Source organism: Drosophila mauritiana, chromosome X (genome assembly GCF_004382145.1).
Source record: "Drosophila mauritiana strain mau12 chromosome X, ASM438214v1, whole genome shotgun sequence".
Lineage (NCBI taxonomy): Eukaryota > Metazoa > Arthropoda > Insecta > Diptera > Drosophilidae > Drosophila > Drosophila mauritiana.
The window spans coordinates 15,125,785-15,141,270 of NC_046672.1; the positions used below are offsets into that span (position 1 = coordinate 15,125,785).

General features: G+C 49.7%; 3 protein-coding genes across 6 annotated transcripts; 2 read left to right on the plus strand and 1 right to left on the minus strand.

Annotated features, from left to right (window-relative positions):
• The first annotated feature begins 77 nt into the window (after positions 1 to 77).
• LOC117147197 (histone deacetylase 6) lies at positions 78 to 7,028 on the plus strand. Of its 4 annotated transcripts, none has more exons than XM_033313997.1 (9): positions 78 to 758; positions 1,677 to 1,967; positions 2,049 to 2,179; positions 2,245 to 2,428; positions 3,001 to 3,272; positions 3,326 to 4,733; positions 4,793 to 5,425; positions 5,558 to 5,645; positions 6,299 to 7,028. In XM_033313997.1, the coding sequence occupies exons 1-9, from the start codon at positions 756 to 758 to the stop codon at positions 6,694 to 6,696; spliced, it is 3,408 nt and encodes a 1,135-aa protein (XP_033169888.1). In that variant the 5' UTR covers positions 78 to 755; the 3' UTR covers positions 6,697 to 7,028. The 4 variants fall into 4 exon arrangements, with proteins under 4 accessions (XP_033169888.1, XP_033169891.1, XP_033169892.1 ...); XM_033313998.1 differs by lacking the exon at positions 78 to 758 and adding an exon at positions 808 to 1,010; XM_033314000.1 differs by lacking the exon at positions 5,558 to 5,645 and having other exon boundaries at positions 6,299 to 6,393.
• A 44-nt stretch (positions 7,029 to 7,072) lies between these two features.
• On the minus strand, positions 7,073 to 8,823 carry LOC117147202 (p21-activated protein kinase-interacting protein 1-like). The gene is made up of 3 exons (XM_033314011.1): positions 7,923 to 8,823; positions 7,787 to 7,863; positions 7,073 to 7,692 (listed from the first exon to the last, which is right to left on the minus strand). The coding sequence occupies exons 1-3, from the start codon at positions 8,679 to 8,681 to the stop codon at positions 7,191 to 7,193; spliced, it is 1,338 nt and encodes a 445-aa protein (XP_033169902.1). The 5' UTR covers positions 8,682 to 8,823; the 3' UTR covers positions 7,073 to 7,190.
• Positions 8,824 to 9,326: 503 nt separating this feature from the next.
• On the plus strand, positions 9,327 to 13,958 carry LOC117147221 (probable ATP-dependent RNA helicase DDX46). The gene is made up of 5 exons (XM_033314034.1): positions 9,327 to 9,581; positions 9,646 to 9,912; positions 10,211 to 11,447; positions 11,587 to 12,587; positions 12,654 to 13,958. The coding sequence occupies exons 1-5, from the start codon at positions 9,565 to 9,567 to the stop codon at positions 13,792 to 13,794; spliced, it is 3,663 nt and encodes a 1,220-aa protein (XP_033169925.1). The 5' UTR covers positions 9,327 to 9,564; the 3' UTR covers positions 13,795 to 13,958.
• The last annotated feature ends 1,528 nt before the right edge of the window (positions 13,959 to 15,486 follow it).

The window sequence follows — 15,486 nt, forward strand, 5'->3', positions numbered from 1 at the left end:
TGCATTCCGCTCCGCCCGCGCGTTCTCATTTCCCATCTCTCTCACTCTGTCTCTCGCGCTCACCGTCTCTCTCTCTCGCTCCGCCTCGCCACCCCCCACAGCGCTCCACCGCCCGGGACCCACATTCTTGTGTGTGATTTCTGGTTCAGGTTCTGATTTCCCGCGTGTCCTTGTGTGTGTGCGCGCTGCAGTGTCTGTGTATCTGTTACTGTTGCTGCATCTTCTGCATCAACTGCAACGTTACCAAAAATCAAAAGAAAATCGCCAGCAAAAGCTTAATTTTGTTGCTCAGTGCTTTAAGTATTAGCTGTTTGCAAGCAGCAAACACACGTAAGAAACAACAAAAACAACGATAAAAGACAACAGCACAAATGCAGAGCAATTGAAGCGCAAACACACACAAACATTCGGTGCGGCTGTAAGAGCGAGACACAAAATAAGGCTAATTTATAAGAGAAAAGTGTGCTGCAAGGAATCGATAAATAACGGGAGTCGAGGAGCGGAAAAGAAGTAACCAATAAATACTGTGAATGCGATATTAAAGAGCGACAACAACCAGCAGCTGTGAATCACTCCGTCCCGCTCCCCCGCGCGCTTCCAGTCACTCCAGTTGCTCCACTTCCAGTGCCGGATATTCGGATTTGGACTCGGATTCGGATACGGATTTCGCTTGGTTCGATTCTGTTTGGTTCGGATCGGTTTGGCTTTGCTTGCCAACTCGCAATCCCACTTGAAGTTCCCGTTTTCCCACAAACATGGTGAGTGCTGGCGGATTATTGCCGCCAGTTTCGAGTTGTTTTGGCCAAAAGCGGCAGTGGCAACCAAACAGCAACACCCACACACCACACACACACGCACAGTGCAAGCTTCTTGGCCAGGTTTCGAGCTCCTCCATCGGCGCAGTTTCAATCCAAACTTCGTGGTAAACAGTTGGCCACTTGCCCACTAAAAGCGCAGTGAAGCCTCCGCGTGAAGAACGCCCTGAATATACAGTTTCGAAGTCCTTAGAGGTTGATTACATGCGTTGTTTACAGCTACAATATATATTTAAGCGAAGCTTTTCGAAACAATCGTGTAGTGAAACCTCCATGTAGTCGAATACACGTTTCGTTTTTGAAGGTCGAAAGAAAAAGAAACATATATTTGAAGTACAGTATTAATTCCAGCAGTAAGCAGGAAAAACAAAAAGGAAAAAACAAAGCAGGCAAATAAACAAATTTTGGAGTCCAGATTTGAAGTTTTTTTTTGACATGTGTAAAATTTGTTGTATTCTAGTACATGTGTAATTCCAATTAATAAAATTTAGAAAAAGAATGTTTAATATTCTAAAACGTGATTAAATTTATTGCCACAGCAATAAATATTAATATATTGTAAGCAGTGAACCGAACTGAAATTCACAGAACTTGACCGTGGATGGTGCGCGTTATTTGGTAAAACCTGTACCCAGATTAGTTGCAATCCAGATTCCTAAGGTAATCTGCGATTGAAAAAGGCCCAGACCTGTGGTTGTTTGGAAAGGGTTAAGTAACTGGATGCCTGAGCTCTTGTCTCACTCGAGTGGGCATTCAGATTCGCCGGTGGGAGCAGCACTCGAGATCCATTCCCGCTAGAAGCTGCGTTGTGTGTCTACCCAGCGGGAGCTGCTTACTAAAGATTCAAATTCGTTTTCGCAGAGCCCGCCCATCGTCACGCGACGGAGTGCGCAGCAGGCGAAGATTCAGACGCGGGCAATGGCCAGTAAATCGAAGACGGGCACGCCAGGGGCGCCGACGGCGGCGGGTGGCTCTGCCGGCGGCATCAGCAGCAGCAGCGGCAGTATCAGCGGCGGATTTAATGCCGCCGATCCGCGAAAGACGAACAAACCGAGCGCAGCGCTCTTGGAGGCGAAACGTCGAGCGCGGAACAACATGCTCAAGAATCAGGGCTGCGGATCGCAGGAGAGCGTCACGGATATATTCCAGAATGTGAGTGCTAACTGACTGACCTCTATCCTCTGTCCTTGTGCGATCCTAACCAAGTGAACTTTAACCATCACCTGCGAAAAGGCTGTCAACAGCAAGAGTATGGTGCGGAAACCCACGGCACTGATCTACGATGAGTCCATGAGCCAGCACTGTTGCCTGTGGGACAAGGAGCACTACGAGTGTCCCGAGCGCTTTACACGCGTCCTGGAACGGTGAGTATATTTGAAGAAAACGAAACGAATTAAGCTGATATGTGTTCCCTAATCTCCTCATCCAGCTGTCGCGAACTAAATCTGACGGAGCGCTGCCTGGAGTTGCCCTCGAGATCGGCCACCAAGGATGAGATTCTGCGCCTGCACACAGAGGAGCACTTCGAACGGCTAAAGGAGACGTCCGGGATTCGCGATGACGAGCGCATGGAGGAGCTGAGCTCCCGCTACGATTCAATTTACATTCATCCGGTGAGCAAGCGCATCCATTGGGATCCATGGAACAGTGCATCCAAGTGCCTGGCTCCAAATTAGCTCATTTTATTGTATTTGCACTTGATTGCTTGCGAAGATTGCGTTGTTTTTAATTCGACGGCTTGATAAATGCAAATTGGAGCAGATTAGATTAGTTGCGGCCCATTGCACAGGTACAGTGCGGTGCATAAATGTAAATGGTTGAGTGACTGGCATAAATTAGGCAAATGACTATTCCTCGCAACTTAAAATGCATTTATTCCCCGATTGTAATTCTAATATGTATATTCTTGTTGTCATTATCTTTCAGTATTGTATCTTTATATTGCGTGCAATATTTAGTTTGCTCAAACTTTAGTTATTGTTTAGTCTGATTTACGACTGCCCACAGCATTTATTACTTTATATTTCATTAGCTAAATCCTCCTGCAATCTGAAGCGAACTGTAAATTCGTTAAAATGGGCTAGTACTCATACTATTCCATCCTAGATAAGATTCACAGTGTTTTACCAGCTCCGCACTTGTTATATATAGAGCACTGATAACCTTATCCGTCTCCCACCCGCAGTCCACTTTCGAGCTCTCCCTGCTGGCCAGCGGCTCTACCATCGAGTTGGTGGACCATCTGGTCACCGGAAAGGCGCAGAATGGCATGGCCATCATCCGGCCACCGGGTCACCATGCGATGAAGGCCGAGTACAACGGCTATTGCTTCTTCAACAACGTGGCACTGGCCACCCGGCACGCCCTCGATGTGCACAAGCTGCAGCGCATCCTGATCATCGACTACGATGTGCATCATGGGCAGGGAACCCAGCGGTTCTTCTACAACGATCCCAGGTAAAGTGGGCCATTTCTGTTTAGTATTCTCATTCATCGTGTGTGTGTTTCAGGGTGGTTTACTTCTCCATCCATCGCTTCGAGCACGGCAGCTTCTGGCCGCATCTGCACGAGTCGGACTACCACGCCATTGGATCGGAAGCGGGCACGGGATACAACTTCAATGTGCCGTTGAATGCGACGGGCATGACCAATGGCGATTATCTGGCCATTTTCCAGCAGCTGCTGCTGCCGGTGGCCCTGGAATTCCAGCCGGAGCTGATCATTGTTTCGGCTGGCTATGATGCGGCGCTGGGCTGTCCGGAGGGTGAGATGGAGGTGACGCCGGCCTGCTATCCGCACCTGCTGAATCCGCTGCTGCGACTGGCCGATGCCCGGGTGGCCGTCGTTCTGGAGGGCGGCTACTGCCTGGACTCGCTGGCCGAGGGTGCGGCCCTAACCCTGCGCTCCCTGCTCGGTGATCCTTGTCCGCCGCTGGTGGAGACAGTGCCACTGCCGCGTGCGGAACTCGCCCAGGCCCTGCTCAGCTGCATTGCAGTGCACCGACCCCACTGGCGGTGTCTGCAGCTCCAGCAGACCTATGATTGCGCCGAATTGCAGGATCGGGATAAGGACGAGGATCTGCACACGGTGCTGCGCCACTGGATGGGCGGACCACCGCCTGTTGATCGTTACCCTACGCGCGATACGGCCATTCCGTTGCCACCGGAAAAGGTGGTCAGCAATGCGGCTCGTCTGCAGGTGCTGCGCGCGGAGACCAAGCTATCGGTGCCGTCGGTGAAGGTGTGCTATGCCTACGATGCCCAAATGCTTCTGCACTGCAATCTAAACGATACGGGGCATCCGGAGCAGCCGTCGCGCATCCAGCACATCCACAAGATGCACGACGACTACGGTCTGCTGACGCAGATGAAGCAACTGTCCGCCAGGGCGGCCACCACGGACGAGGTGTGCCTGGCCCACACTCGCGCCCATGTGAATACAGTGCGTCGATTGCTTGGCCGCGAGCCGAAGGAACTGCATGACGCTGCTGGGATCTACAACTCGGTGTACCTGCATCCGCGCACCTTCGACTGCGCCGTCCTGGCCGCCGGGTCAGTGCTGCAGGCGGTGGACAGTGTGTTGCGTGGCGAGTCCCGCAGCGGCATCTGCAATGTCCGTCCGCCGGGCCATCATGCCGAGCAGGATCATCCGCACGGCTTCTGCATCTTCAATAATGTGGCCATTGCGGCGCAGTATGCCATACGGGACTTCGGTCTGGAGCGTGTGCTGATCGTGGACTGGGACGTCCATCACGGCAATGGGACTCAGCACATCTTCGAGTCCAATCCCAAGGTGCTCTACATCAGCTTGCATCGCTACGAGCACGGCTCCTTCTTCCCCAAGGGACCCGATGGCAACTTCGATGTGGTGGGCAAGGGAGCCGGCAGGGGCTTCAATGTGAACATACCCTGGAACAAGGTGGGTTTTCGCATTGACATACACACTTACGAGCCCAACTCATTCCACTCACTTTGCAGAAGGGCATGGGTGACCTGGAGTACGCACTGGCCTTCCAGCAGCTGGTCATGCCCATTGCGTACGAGTTCAATCCGCAGCTGGTGTTGGTATCCGCCGGATTCGATGCTGCCATCGGCGATCCCTTGGGCGGATGCAAGGTGACGCCCGAGGGCTACGGCATGCTCACCCACTGGCTGTCGGCTTTGGCCAGCGGTCGGATAATCGTTTGCCTGGAAGGTGGCTACAATGTGAACTCCATTTCGTACGCGATGACCATGTGCACCAAGACGCTGCTGGGTGATCCCGTGCCGACGCCCCAGCTGGGAGCCACAGCGCTGCAGAAGCCACCAACGGTGGCCTTCCAGAGCTGTGTGGAATCGCTGCAGCTGTGCCTGCAGGTGCAGCGCAACCACTGGCGCTCGCTGGAGTTCGTCGGACGGCGGCTGCCGCGCGATCCCGTCGTGGGCGAGAACAACAACGAGGATTTTCTTACCGCCTCCTTGCGACACTTGAATATCTCAAATGACGATGCTACGGTTGCGGCAAGCGGACCCGCCGACGATCGTCCCGACTGCGGCGATGAGCGGCCCAGCGGGAGCAAGCCCAAAGTCAAGGTAAAAACGCTCAGCGACTACTTGGCGGATAACAAGGAGGTACGAGGACAGCACTGCGTTTATCCCTCAGCTCGCCACTAATCGCTTCTTTTCGTGCCTTTCTCCATCTCAATCCCATGCCATGCAATCTCTGCGCCTCGATACCGTTCCCAATCCCCATTCGCGTGTCAGGCCCTCGAACAGAGTGAGATGTTCGCCGTGTATCCGCTCAAGACGTGTCCGCACTTGAGGCTCCTGCGTCCGGAGGAGGCGCCCCGATGTAAGCCAATGCAGTCCGGAGAAGATTCCCTCACCTTTTGGTCAAGATAATAGCACTTCCTAATTGTGTTACACATTTTTATGATGTGAGCCCCTAGAAATAATTGGAAAAATGGTTTTATGACTCGAGTTAAATCTTTAATAACTTATTAAAGTTGTTTGAAATGCATATAGTAAATACGCTATAAATCCGAAAAAAATCAGGAAATCATTTACAGGAAGTGCTATTATTTTGACAATTTTAAGGACTCTTCTTTCTTTTAATGTTCATTTTCTTTGCTTTTTGTGCTTGAAATTAGAAATTGGCTATTTTTCTAAATTATTTATAACTGCTTAATGATTTATGTGCATATGGCATGCAATTTTTTTGAGCTTGGCGGCTGTTTTTTTTCTTTCATTATCTTGTGTTAATTGCGTTTTTTAAAAAGTCTTTGTGCTTCAATCCTTACTGAATCGAAATCCGTGCGAAAAATGACGTTTCTTCGGTTTTCAACCAAAAATCTGCCGTGTGACTTACTTTGATCTACCTTTATATTAGTTTAAAACATTAGAACATTTGATATATCGCCTGCATGTAAACTGCTTCTTGAGCTGCACACTGTTCAATCCTTTAACGACTAACACACATTCTCACCGATTTCCCATCCAAACCAGCACTAGACAGCAGAGCGGAGTGCAGCGTTTGCGGATCGACGGGGGAGAACTGGGTGTGCCTGAGCTGCAGGCATGTAGCCTGCGGTCGCTATGTAAACGCCCACATGGAGCAGCATTCGGTGGAGGAGCAGCATCCGCTGGCGATGAGCACGGCGGACCTGTCTGTGTGGTGCTACGCGTGCTCCGCGTACGTGGACCATCCCCGCCTGTATGCCTACCTCAATCCGCTGCACGTGGACAAGTTCCAGGAACCGATGGCCTGGACACATGGCTGTGCGTGGCGCGAGGATGGATGCTATGCGACGGGGCCCGATGGTCGAGATGAGGATGACGAGAATGATGATGATGACAATGTCGCCGGTAGCAGCATCTGCCTGCGACTGGAGCGCAACAACTGACCCTTAGCCATCCGCGTGCTGGACGCCCTCACGGACTACGTGTGCGCGCTCTGCCCGCCACTCAGACACCTAATCCAGTTCCTGGCCGAGCACCTCTGGCCGCTGCTGGAGCGCATTTACCTAAACCTATTGCACTACTTCCTGGCCCACTGAGCACCCCATATCCAATCCTCTAGCTCGCATCCGCAACTGATCTGAGAACTGCTGCAGCTGGCAGCCGGTCATCCCCTGGAGATCCTGGCACCAGTCACTCAACCATTTACACAAATACAAATTGTTATCAACTAATGATCTAATAAACAATTCAAGTGTTTTTTGAGTTTATTTTCGAATACACTACAGTGTACAGTTAATGAGATCGAACTTTTTAAGTTCATATTCATATTTCTATTCATCCCAGTCTAATCGACAGTTCATCCATGTTCTTTTTTTTCTAGCTATATCTCTAGATTAACTCAATAGTTATTGATAGTCATAACGTAAGCTGCTAAAGATTACTTCTTTTTCTGCTGCTTTGCCTTCCCCTTGGAGGCTGGGGTAGGTTGCTGCTTGCGCTTCGTTGGCTTCCTCTCAAAGTCGCCGTGATCACTGGAGACATCGCAGTCGCTGTCGCTGTCGGAGAAGTCGTCGCTCTCCTTGTCTTCCGATGAGATGCTTTCTTGGGAGGATTCCTCGGCTTTCTGCGGCGCCTTCTTTGCCTGTATCTTGTTCTGCTTCTCCTTCCCATCCTTCTCCTCGGCATCCAGCTCCTTATCCTGATCGTACTCGATGGTCACGAATCCGCGGGGTGCCGCCGGTTTGGCGCTTTGGCCAGTCTCCACATTCGCCATTGGTTTCTTCTCCACTTTGATGCCTTGTTCCACCGGTTGGTCATTGCCGAACTCGCAGAGATCCAGCAGGCCCATGGCGGTGGGTCGGAAGTCAACGATGGTGCTGGCAATCTCCTCCAGCTTGCGCGTTTCCATGTCGATCTTCCAGACTTTGATTTCACCAGCGCTGGAAAAGATAAATTTGTATATATAAAAACGAATATGGTGATGGGTGTTCTTAGTTATCTGGATGTAGCTTGGATTTTTATCGAATAACACACCTGGAGACGGTGGCCAGTAATTCGTTCAGATAGGCGATGGCCTTGACCCTTTCATTGTGTACAGGAATGAAGGTGGGCTGCAAAGTAAGCGCATTTAAGTATCATAGATAACAGGCTGAGAAAGCGCGAATCTTACTGGTGTATCATCCTTGTCCTTAAGGGAAATCCAGACAATGCTGCCGTTGTCCAGGCCAGTCAGACACTCGTTTCCATCCAGCCAGGTGACGCAAATGGGCTTCGCCGGCATATCAATGCGACGAATAACATTGGCGCCCTCGATGCCCCAGATCTCCAGAGTCAATGGACCGCTCAGTGTGAAGTGATCGCCCTGCTTGGACCACGACAAGCAGCCCGGGTGGCAACCCAGCGTAGCCTTGTTCTTTAAATTGGTCTTATAGGCGACGCGGCCCTTGACCAGATTCCAGGTGTTCAGCACCTGGTCGCAGCCCAAAGATAAGGCCAACTTGCTGCTGGGATGACAACTGATGTAGGTGACTACGCGGCCGGCATGGGCCTTCTTCCAAACGCCTTCTTTGGTCCAGCTGCCCACGCGTGTGGCGATCATATGGCCATCGTCGCTCCCGGAGAGCAAGTGCGACAGGTCCGGCGAGAATTCCAGTGTGTTCACTGTGCCAGCGTGCGAGAGTATGATTTGCGACTGTTTCCGCGTGCGCATGTCGTAGACAAAGATCCTGTCGTCGGTACCGCCAGTGGCCACCCAAGGCCACTGCACGGCCACCGATGTAATGGCTCCTGCATGGGAGTTGTCCGCAAAAGTCTGCTTCAGCTGGAACTTGACGGATTTGGTCAAGTCGTCAGTCGGCGATTCGATGAGCTTGAAGCCCAGCAAGACCTCCTCGTAGGTGCCCAATATGATCTCGATTTCCGGCGGCATGGCAGCGGTTCGAAATGAAAATGGAAATAGAAAAAAAAAAAAATGGATTTGTCGAATATGTCACTAAATTCTATTCAAGAATTTGTTTCTGCTGTCAGCACGTGTTCCAGCGGCAACGACTATTCGAAGCTAAAGGCGGAGAAACATTGACGCCAACATCGATGACATCGGTGTCTACGAAAAATCACAGTCATCGATGTTATTCGAGAAATCATCGATGATTTGCCATCTCTATTGCGCATCGGAGGAAAAAAGCGTATATTTTGTAGTTTTTTTTCAATATTTTCTAATACAATTATTAATAGCATATTGCAAATTTAATGTGACTTGCTGGCGGTGTTGGCTGGCGTCGTGGAAGATATCGATAAATATCTGAAAAATAAGTTTTTAACTCTCTCAGTTGTTTCTCATTAAATTTCATAAAATAGTATATTTGTTTACTGGACCAGCGGAGGATGAAAAGGTGGACGTCAAATACTAAATTTTTATTTAAGCAATATTAAAAAAGAAAGTAATCTTTAAATAAAAAAGATCAAAGAACAAAAATTGGTTATATTTAAAACATCGATGTTTTTCGCCAACCTCCACCTCTAGCTTGCAAACTGGCCGTCACTAGCAGTGACGGAGTGCGCCGTAACAGAGCTGTTAAAGCTGTAATCGATAACTTTGATTGGCACTTGTGCGATATCTGACGTTTAATAAGTAGTATTTTGTGATATGTTGCGAATGAAAATTCGATAATATCTGTATAAAAACAATTGCATTGTGCTGCGCGCTGTGTTTGGGTAACTAAGGGCAGTGGGAATCGCGCATTGCCAGTACCGTCCGTCATTTGGAGGCGTTGCAGCGCCAAACCGGCGAACAGAAATCCTAAGGCAGCGCCATGTCGAAAAGTTCCGGGTAAGTTTTGCCCCCCAAATTGTTTGAAAACAGATGAACTAATTGCTTTATTTTCACGCAAAAGGCGTGATCGAGACAGGGAACGCGACCGGGAAAGAGAGAGGGAGCGCGACCGTGAGAGAGAGCGCGACAGGGATCGTGAGCGGGACAACCGGCACGACAGTCGCAGTCGCGACTATGACATGGGCAAGTCCAGGAACGGGGGAGGCGGTGGCGGCTCCCGGAACGTGCGCGAAGACCGGAAGCGCGGCAAGGACATGGTCAGCGATCGTGGAAGACACGACGATAAGCGGAGGAAGTGTTCCAGGTCAAAGGATTACGAGAAGGACAAGTAAGCATGCGATTCTCTTTACAAAAATGTGGCTTTTAGTGTATGTCTGTGATTGAATAGGTTAAAATACTTCAAAAGGTCGAAGGTTAATATTAAAACATTTATAATTGATTGGATTATGTGTGAAAACGTCACGTTTTCAACCGTTCAGAACCAATTTCGTGAGTCTGCTTTTATTTGCTTAAAAGTTAAAATGGTTCCCAAATATTTAAATATCCTTATCCTTAGTTACTTTCGAGTATGTGGATTGAAAGAAGGCTAACTGGACATCCATCCTCTAAAGACAAACTTTTCTTAGTTCGCCCCATTACAGGCGCCTGGACAAGGATCGTGACCGTGATCGGGATCGCGATCGGCAGCGTGAAAAGGAACGGGAGCGCGAGAAGGAAAAGGAGCGCGAAAAGGAAAAAGAGCGCGAGAAGGAAAAGGATCGGGACCGAGATCGCCAGCGAGAAAAGGAATCGGATAGCAGGCGAGCGGCCGCAGCAGCTCCGCTCATCATACCATTGCTCTCGACCAGCTGCTCCGAAGAGGAGGTGGAGGAGATCGACAAGGAGGAGCAGCAGCGTCGTCTGGAGCAAGAGATGATTAAGCGGCGCGAACGAATCGAACGTTGGCGCGCGGAACGCAAGCGGGACACCAAGGCGGCTGTTGTGGCGCCATCAGTGGTCAATTCAGCAAAGAAATGGAGTCTGGAGGACGAGTCCGAGGAGGACGACAGCAATCCCGCTCCGCCGCTGGACAGTGGGAAAAAGGACGCCGAACCCGACTCGCCGCCCTCAAAATTCCACAGCATACGCAAGCGCTTCGACGATGACGTGGTCGAGTCGAAGTTCTCGCCCGTTAAGCGCCCCACTTTTAGCAAATCATTTGGCAAATTGGGCATTGGCCTGGCCACCAAAGCCGAGGCGGATATCAAGAAGGAGCCACCGCCGGTGGACACCAAAAAGGAGATCAAAAAGAAGCCCGAACCAGTAGCGGTCAAAATGGAGATCGTTGAGGAGCCCATCGTCGCAGCAGGGGAGAAGACCAAGAAGGAGCCTGAACAGCCGCATGTGGATGCTAAAGCGGATCCGGAAGTGTATGACAAGCCGCAACCCGAAGCCGAGCCAGAAGACGAAATTGATCCACTGGATGCCTACATGCAGGAGGTCAACAACGAGATGCGGCGTGTGAACAATTTCGTCAATCCACCCGCCAAATCGCAGGGTGTCGTCATTCTCACGGGAGTGGCCAAAAAGAAGACGACGACGTTGAAGAAGGGCGAGGTGATAGAACAAAACATGGACAGCTTGGAGTACTCCAGCGAGGACGAACTGGAGGACATACGTGACACGGCCGTTAATCTGGCGATGAAGCACCGCAAGGAGCTGGCCAAGGTTGATCATTCCTCGGTTACGTATGCGCCCTTCCGCAAGAACTTCTATGTCGAGGTTCCGGAACTGACTCGCATGACGGCCGGCGATGTGGAGAAGTACCGCTCCGACCTTGAGGGCATCCAGGTGAAGGGCAAGGGCTGTCCAAAGCCCATCAAGGTGAGTTCCAACTAGATACAGATTATGTGCGTGTTTTGAAAAATGTAAATGTTGTGCTGTATTCAATTTTTTGGTAATTTCTGTTTGCCAAAACCAAAACTACCTTTAAAAATAATCCTCTTTCTGCAATCTTCTCCAGACTTGGGCACAGTGCGGCGTCAGCAAGAAAGAGATGGAAGTGCTGCGACGGCTGGGCTTCGAGAAGCCCACGCCCATCCAGTGCCAGGCCATACCGGCCATCATGTCCGGACGGGATCTGATAGGTATTGCTAAAACTGGCAGTGGCAAGACGTTGGCATTCATTTTACCAATGTTTAGGCATATTCTGGACCAGCCGAGCATGGAGGATGGCGACGGTGCTATCGCTATCATAATGGCGCCCACTCGCGAACTCTGCATGCAGATCGGCAAGGACATCCGCAAGTTTAGCAAGTCGCTCGGCCTGCGGCCAGTTTGTGTTTACGGCGGCACGGGGATCTCCGAGCAAATTGCCGAGCTGAAGCGTGGCGCCGAGATAATTGTATGCACGCCGGGTCGCATGATCGACATGCTGGCGGCGAATTCTGGACGTGTGACGAACCTGCGTCGCGTCACCTATGTCGTCTTGGACGAGGCAGATCGCATGTTCGACATGGGCTTCGAGCCGCAGGTGATGCGCATTATCGATAACGTGCGACCGGATCGCCAGACGGTCATGTTTAGCGCAACGTTTCCACGGCAAATGGAGGCGTTGGCCAGACGCATACTTAAGAAACCCATCGAGGTGATCGTCGGCGGTCGGTCGGTGGTGTGCAAAGATGTCGAACAGAACGTAGTCATTCTCAACGACGATGCGAAGTTCTTTAAGCTGTTGGAGCTGCTGGGCATCTACCAGGAGGCGGGCAGCATTATTGTGTTTGTCGACAAGCAGGAGAACGCAGACATCCTGCTGCGCGACCTCATGAAGGCATCGTATCCGTGCATGAGCCTGCACGGCGGCATCGATCAGTTCGATCGCGACTCCACCATCATCGACTTCAAGTCGGGCAAGGTGCGCCTACTGATTGCCACCTCGGTGGCGGCACGCGGTTTGGATGTTAAGGATCTCATACTGGTGGTCAACTACGATGTGCCCAACCACTACGAGGACTATGTTCACAGGTGAGCGCTCTGCTGCATATCTACGCGGGATCTACCCCTAATATATTGTTTCTACCATTTCCACAGATGTGGTCGCACCGGTCGAGCGGGCAAAAAGGGCAGCGCCTACACGTTTATCACACCGGAACAATCGCGCTATGCCGGCGACATTATCCGCGCCATGGACCTATCAGGCACACTGATTCCCGCCGAGCTGCAGACACTGTGGACGGAGTACAAGGCGCTCCAGGAGGCCGAGGGCAAGACGGTGCACACGGGCGGCGGTTTTAGCGGCAAGGGCTTCAAGTTCGACGAGCAGGAGTTCAATGCCGCCAAGGAGAGCAAGAAGTTGCAGAAGGCGGCCTTGGGACTGGCCGATTCCGATGATGAGGAGGACATCGAGCAGGATATTGACCAGCAGATTGAGCAAATCTTTGCGGCAAAGCGCACGGTTAAGGATACTTCGGCCGCGGCCACAGCTGCGGCGGCGGCAGCTGCTGCAGCGGCAGCCGCAGCTGCGGCAGTTTCTGGAGCTAATCCGGCACTGGCCTCGGCGGCGGCTCAAGCGGCGGCAGCTGCGGCTGCTGCCAATATTGCCGTTGCTGCGGCCTCGTCGCCCGCAGCCGGTGGAGCTCCAAGTGTGGCCATGGGCGGTGCTCTAAGCTCCGACAAACTGGAACTGGCCAAACGACTGGCCTCCAAGATCAACAGCAGCAAGAATCTGGACACCAAGGGCAGCGTGGTCACTGTGGAGCCCATGATCAAGGGACCGCATGCCACGGGAGCCGGCGCGACCCTGCTGACCGCTCGCACGGTGGCCGAGCAGATGGCCGCCAAGTTAAACAACAAACTGAACTATCAGCCCAAGGAGGATGAGGAAGGACTAAGCCCGCTGGTGGGTGGTACAACCAACCCGTTTACCAAATACGAGGAGGAACTGGAGATCAACGATTTCCCGCAGCAGGCGCGCTGGAAGGTCACGTCCAAGGAGGCACTTGCTCAGATCTCCGAGTACTCGGAGGCAGGTCTCACCGTACGTGGCACATATGTGCCGCAGGGCAAGAATCCGCCGGATGGCGAGCGCAAACTCTACCTGGCCATCGAGAGCTGCAGCGAACTGGCCGTGCAAAAGGCCAAGCGTGAGATCACGCGGCTCATCAAGGAGGAGCTGCTTAAGCTCAGCTCCGCTCATCACGTCTTTAACAAGGGTCGCTACAAGGTGGTCTAGACCTAGATCTAGATCTAGATCACCCACCAATCCTCTCGCTATGCTAAGATATTCTAATGTTCTTTGGAGCGCGATCAGATAGGCATAAAGACTAGTTTGTGGACATTTGGAGCAGTACAAATGCCCAAACGGATTTAACCCAATAAATTTATTGAATACACGCACTTTGATTACTTTGCAGCTGTAATCGGTGGACGAGGGACTACTTTTTGCAAATCAAAAGTTCGATAGGCTGACTTTCAGTTCAAACGGCTGACATCGGAATAATCGATTTTCCTTACCGAGCAAAGAGGACAATTATTTCGATGGAGAGTGCTGTTTCCCAAAAAAAGCGATATAAGTCCGCTTCAACTATCAACCCATTTAGAACTCAGAATTGTTTTTCTTATAATTTTTTGTTGCTTTTCGCTGCATTTTTATTATTTACTTATATATCTCCGCCAGCACTCGAGCGCTGCAATCAATTGATTTTCATGCTACAGTATTTCTTGTGTCTAGAAACTACTAAAATTAAATTTAAATGTAGTTATGAGCTTGGGCATGTTCCGTTATCAATGGTATGTATTATAATTTTTTATAAACATTATTATGCGCATTTTGTTTTGGTTTAATGAAAAAAATTTTACGTTTTTTAATTGGTTTACATTGTTTATGCACTAATTTGTCGGCAAAATGTTGGGGTTTTCTCGATTTAGTGTTCCATTCCCATTCGATACAAAACTATTTGTTATTTTATTTTATTTAGCTTTCGTTTAAAATTATTATTGAATTTCGCGCTTGAGTTTGGTTTTTTCGTGTTTTTTTTTTTTTGTTGGTTTTTCTTTATGGCTACTCATTCAAAATCACTCACACGCATGCTATATATATATATGTGTATATATATATATATTTACTCGATACCTTTATATTTCTTCCTTTTTATATGTACAAGTCTAGTTAAAACTATGAAATGTGCTAAATTATACAATAAAAAAAAAACAAAAAAAAATGTTATGTATAGTATATAATTTTTTTAAAATTCTTTATATATATACTATATATTTATATGTAATTCATAGTTGTCATAAAGTTGTTTGCATTTATATTTATATATATGATTTTAGGTTTCCCATTCTGCATTAGTTTAGTTTAGTTTGGCAACATTTTAAATTCGTTGCAATATCTCCAGTTGCTGCTAACATTTTTTTATTCGGTTTTTCGTTTTCTCCTTGATGATATCGTTCTTGCATTAGTTTACTTATAATTAGACAAAAAAAATTAAATTATGCCTTGCTTAGCTGTTTGGTTTTTTTGGGGCGAGTGTGTGTGTTGGTTTGGTTGTTCTCTTTGGCGGGGGGAAATCCGGATTTTCTTCCGTTCGCATGGGGCCTACGGATTAGGGATTGGGGATTGGGGATGAGGGATTAGGGTGTACGGATTAGTTCTAGGATCTCTACTGTAAGCTAGCTGAAAATCGTTTTGTTTCTGGTTTCCTTTGGCTACAGTTGATGTGTGTGTGTGTGTGTGTGGGTGGGGCGATGTGGGTGTTGCATATATAGCTGCGGTATTTACAATCGAATCAAAGTTCCCTATATAGGTATGTATATATAGCGTATATACAGTGGCTAATGCATAGCGCTTCTGTTTTTTGGGGCATGTGTGCGAGGGGTTTTGTCAGTGTGGTGGTGGTTGCTAGTGCTGCTTGCTGCTTGC

What these genes read in the sequence shown, in the direction of transcription:
- LOC117147197 (XM_033313997.1), top strand. An exon ending in TTCTTCTACAACGATCCCAG is followed by an intron (nt 3,273 to 3,325) that starts GTAAAGTGGGCC and finishes TGTGTGTTTCAG; the next exon opens with GGTGGTTTACTTCTCCATCC. An exon ending in TCCGGAGGAGGCGCCCCGAT is followed by an intron (nt 5,646 to 6,298) that starts GTAAGCCAATGC and finishes CATCCAAACCAG; the next exon opens with CACTAGACAGCAGAGCGGAG.
- LOC117147202 (XM_033314011.1), bottom strand. Translation starts at nt 8,681, where the DNA reads ATGCCGCCGGAAATCGAGATCATATTGGGCACCTACGAGGAGGTCTTG. An exon ending in AGGACAAGGATGATACACCA is followed by an intron (nt 7,864 to 7,922) that starts GTAAGATTCGCG and finishes CTTACTTTGCAG; the next exon opens with CCCACCTTCATTCCTGTACA. An exon ending in TTACTGGCCACCGTCTCCAG is followed by an intron (nt 7,693 to 7,786) that starts GTGTGTTATTCG and finishes TATCTTTTCCAG; the next exon opens with CGCTGGTGAAATCAAAGTCT.
- LOC117147221 (XM_033314034.1), top strand. An exon ending in AAGGATTACGAGAAGGACAA is followed by an intron (nt 9,913 to 10,210) that starts GTAAGCATGCGA and finishes AACTTTTCTTAG; the next exon opens with TTCGCCCCATTACAGGCGCC. An exon ending in GCTGTCCAAAGCCCATCAAG is followed by an intron (nt 11,448 to 11,586) that starts GTGAGTTCCAAC and finishes AATCTTCTCCAG; the next exon opens with ACTTGGGCACAGTGCGGCGT.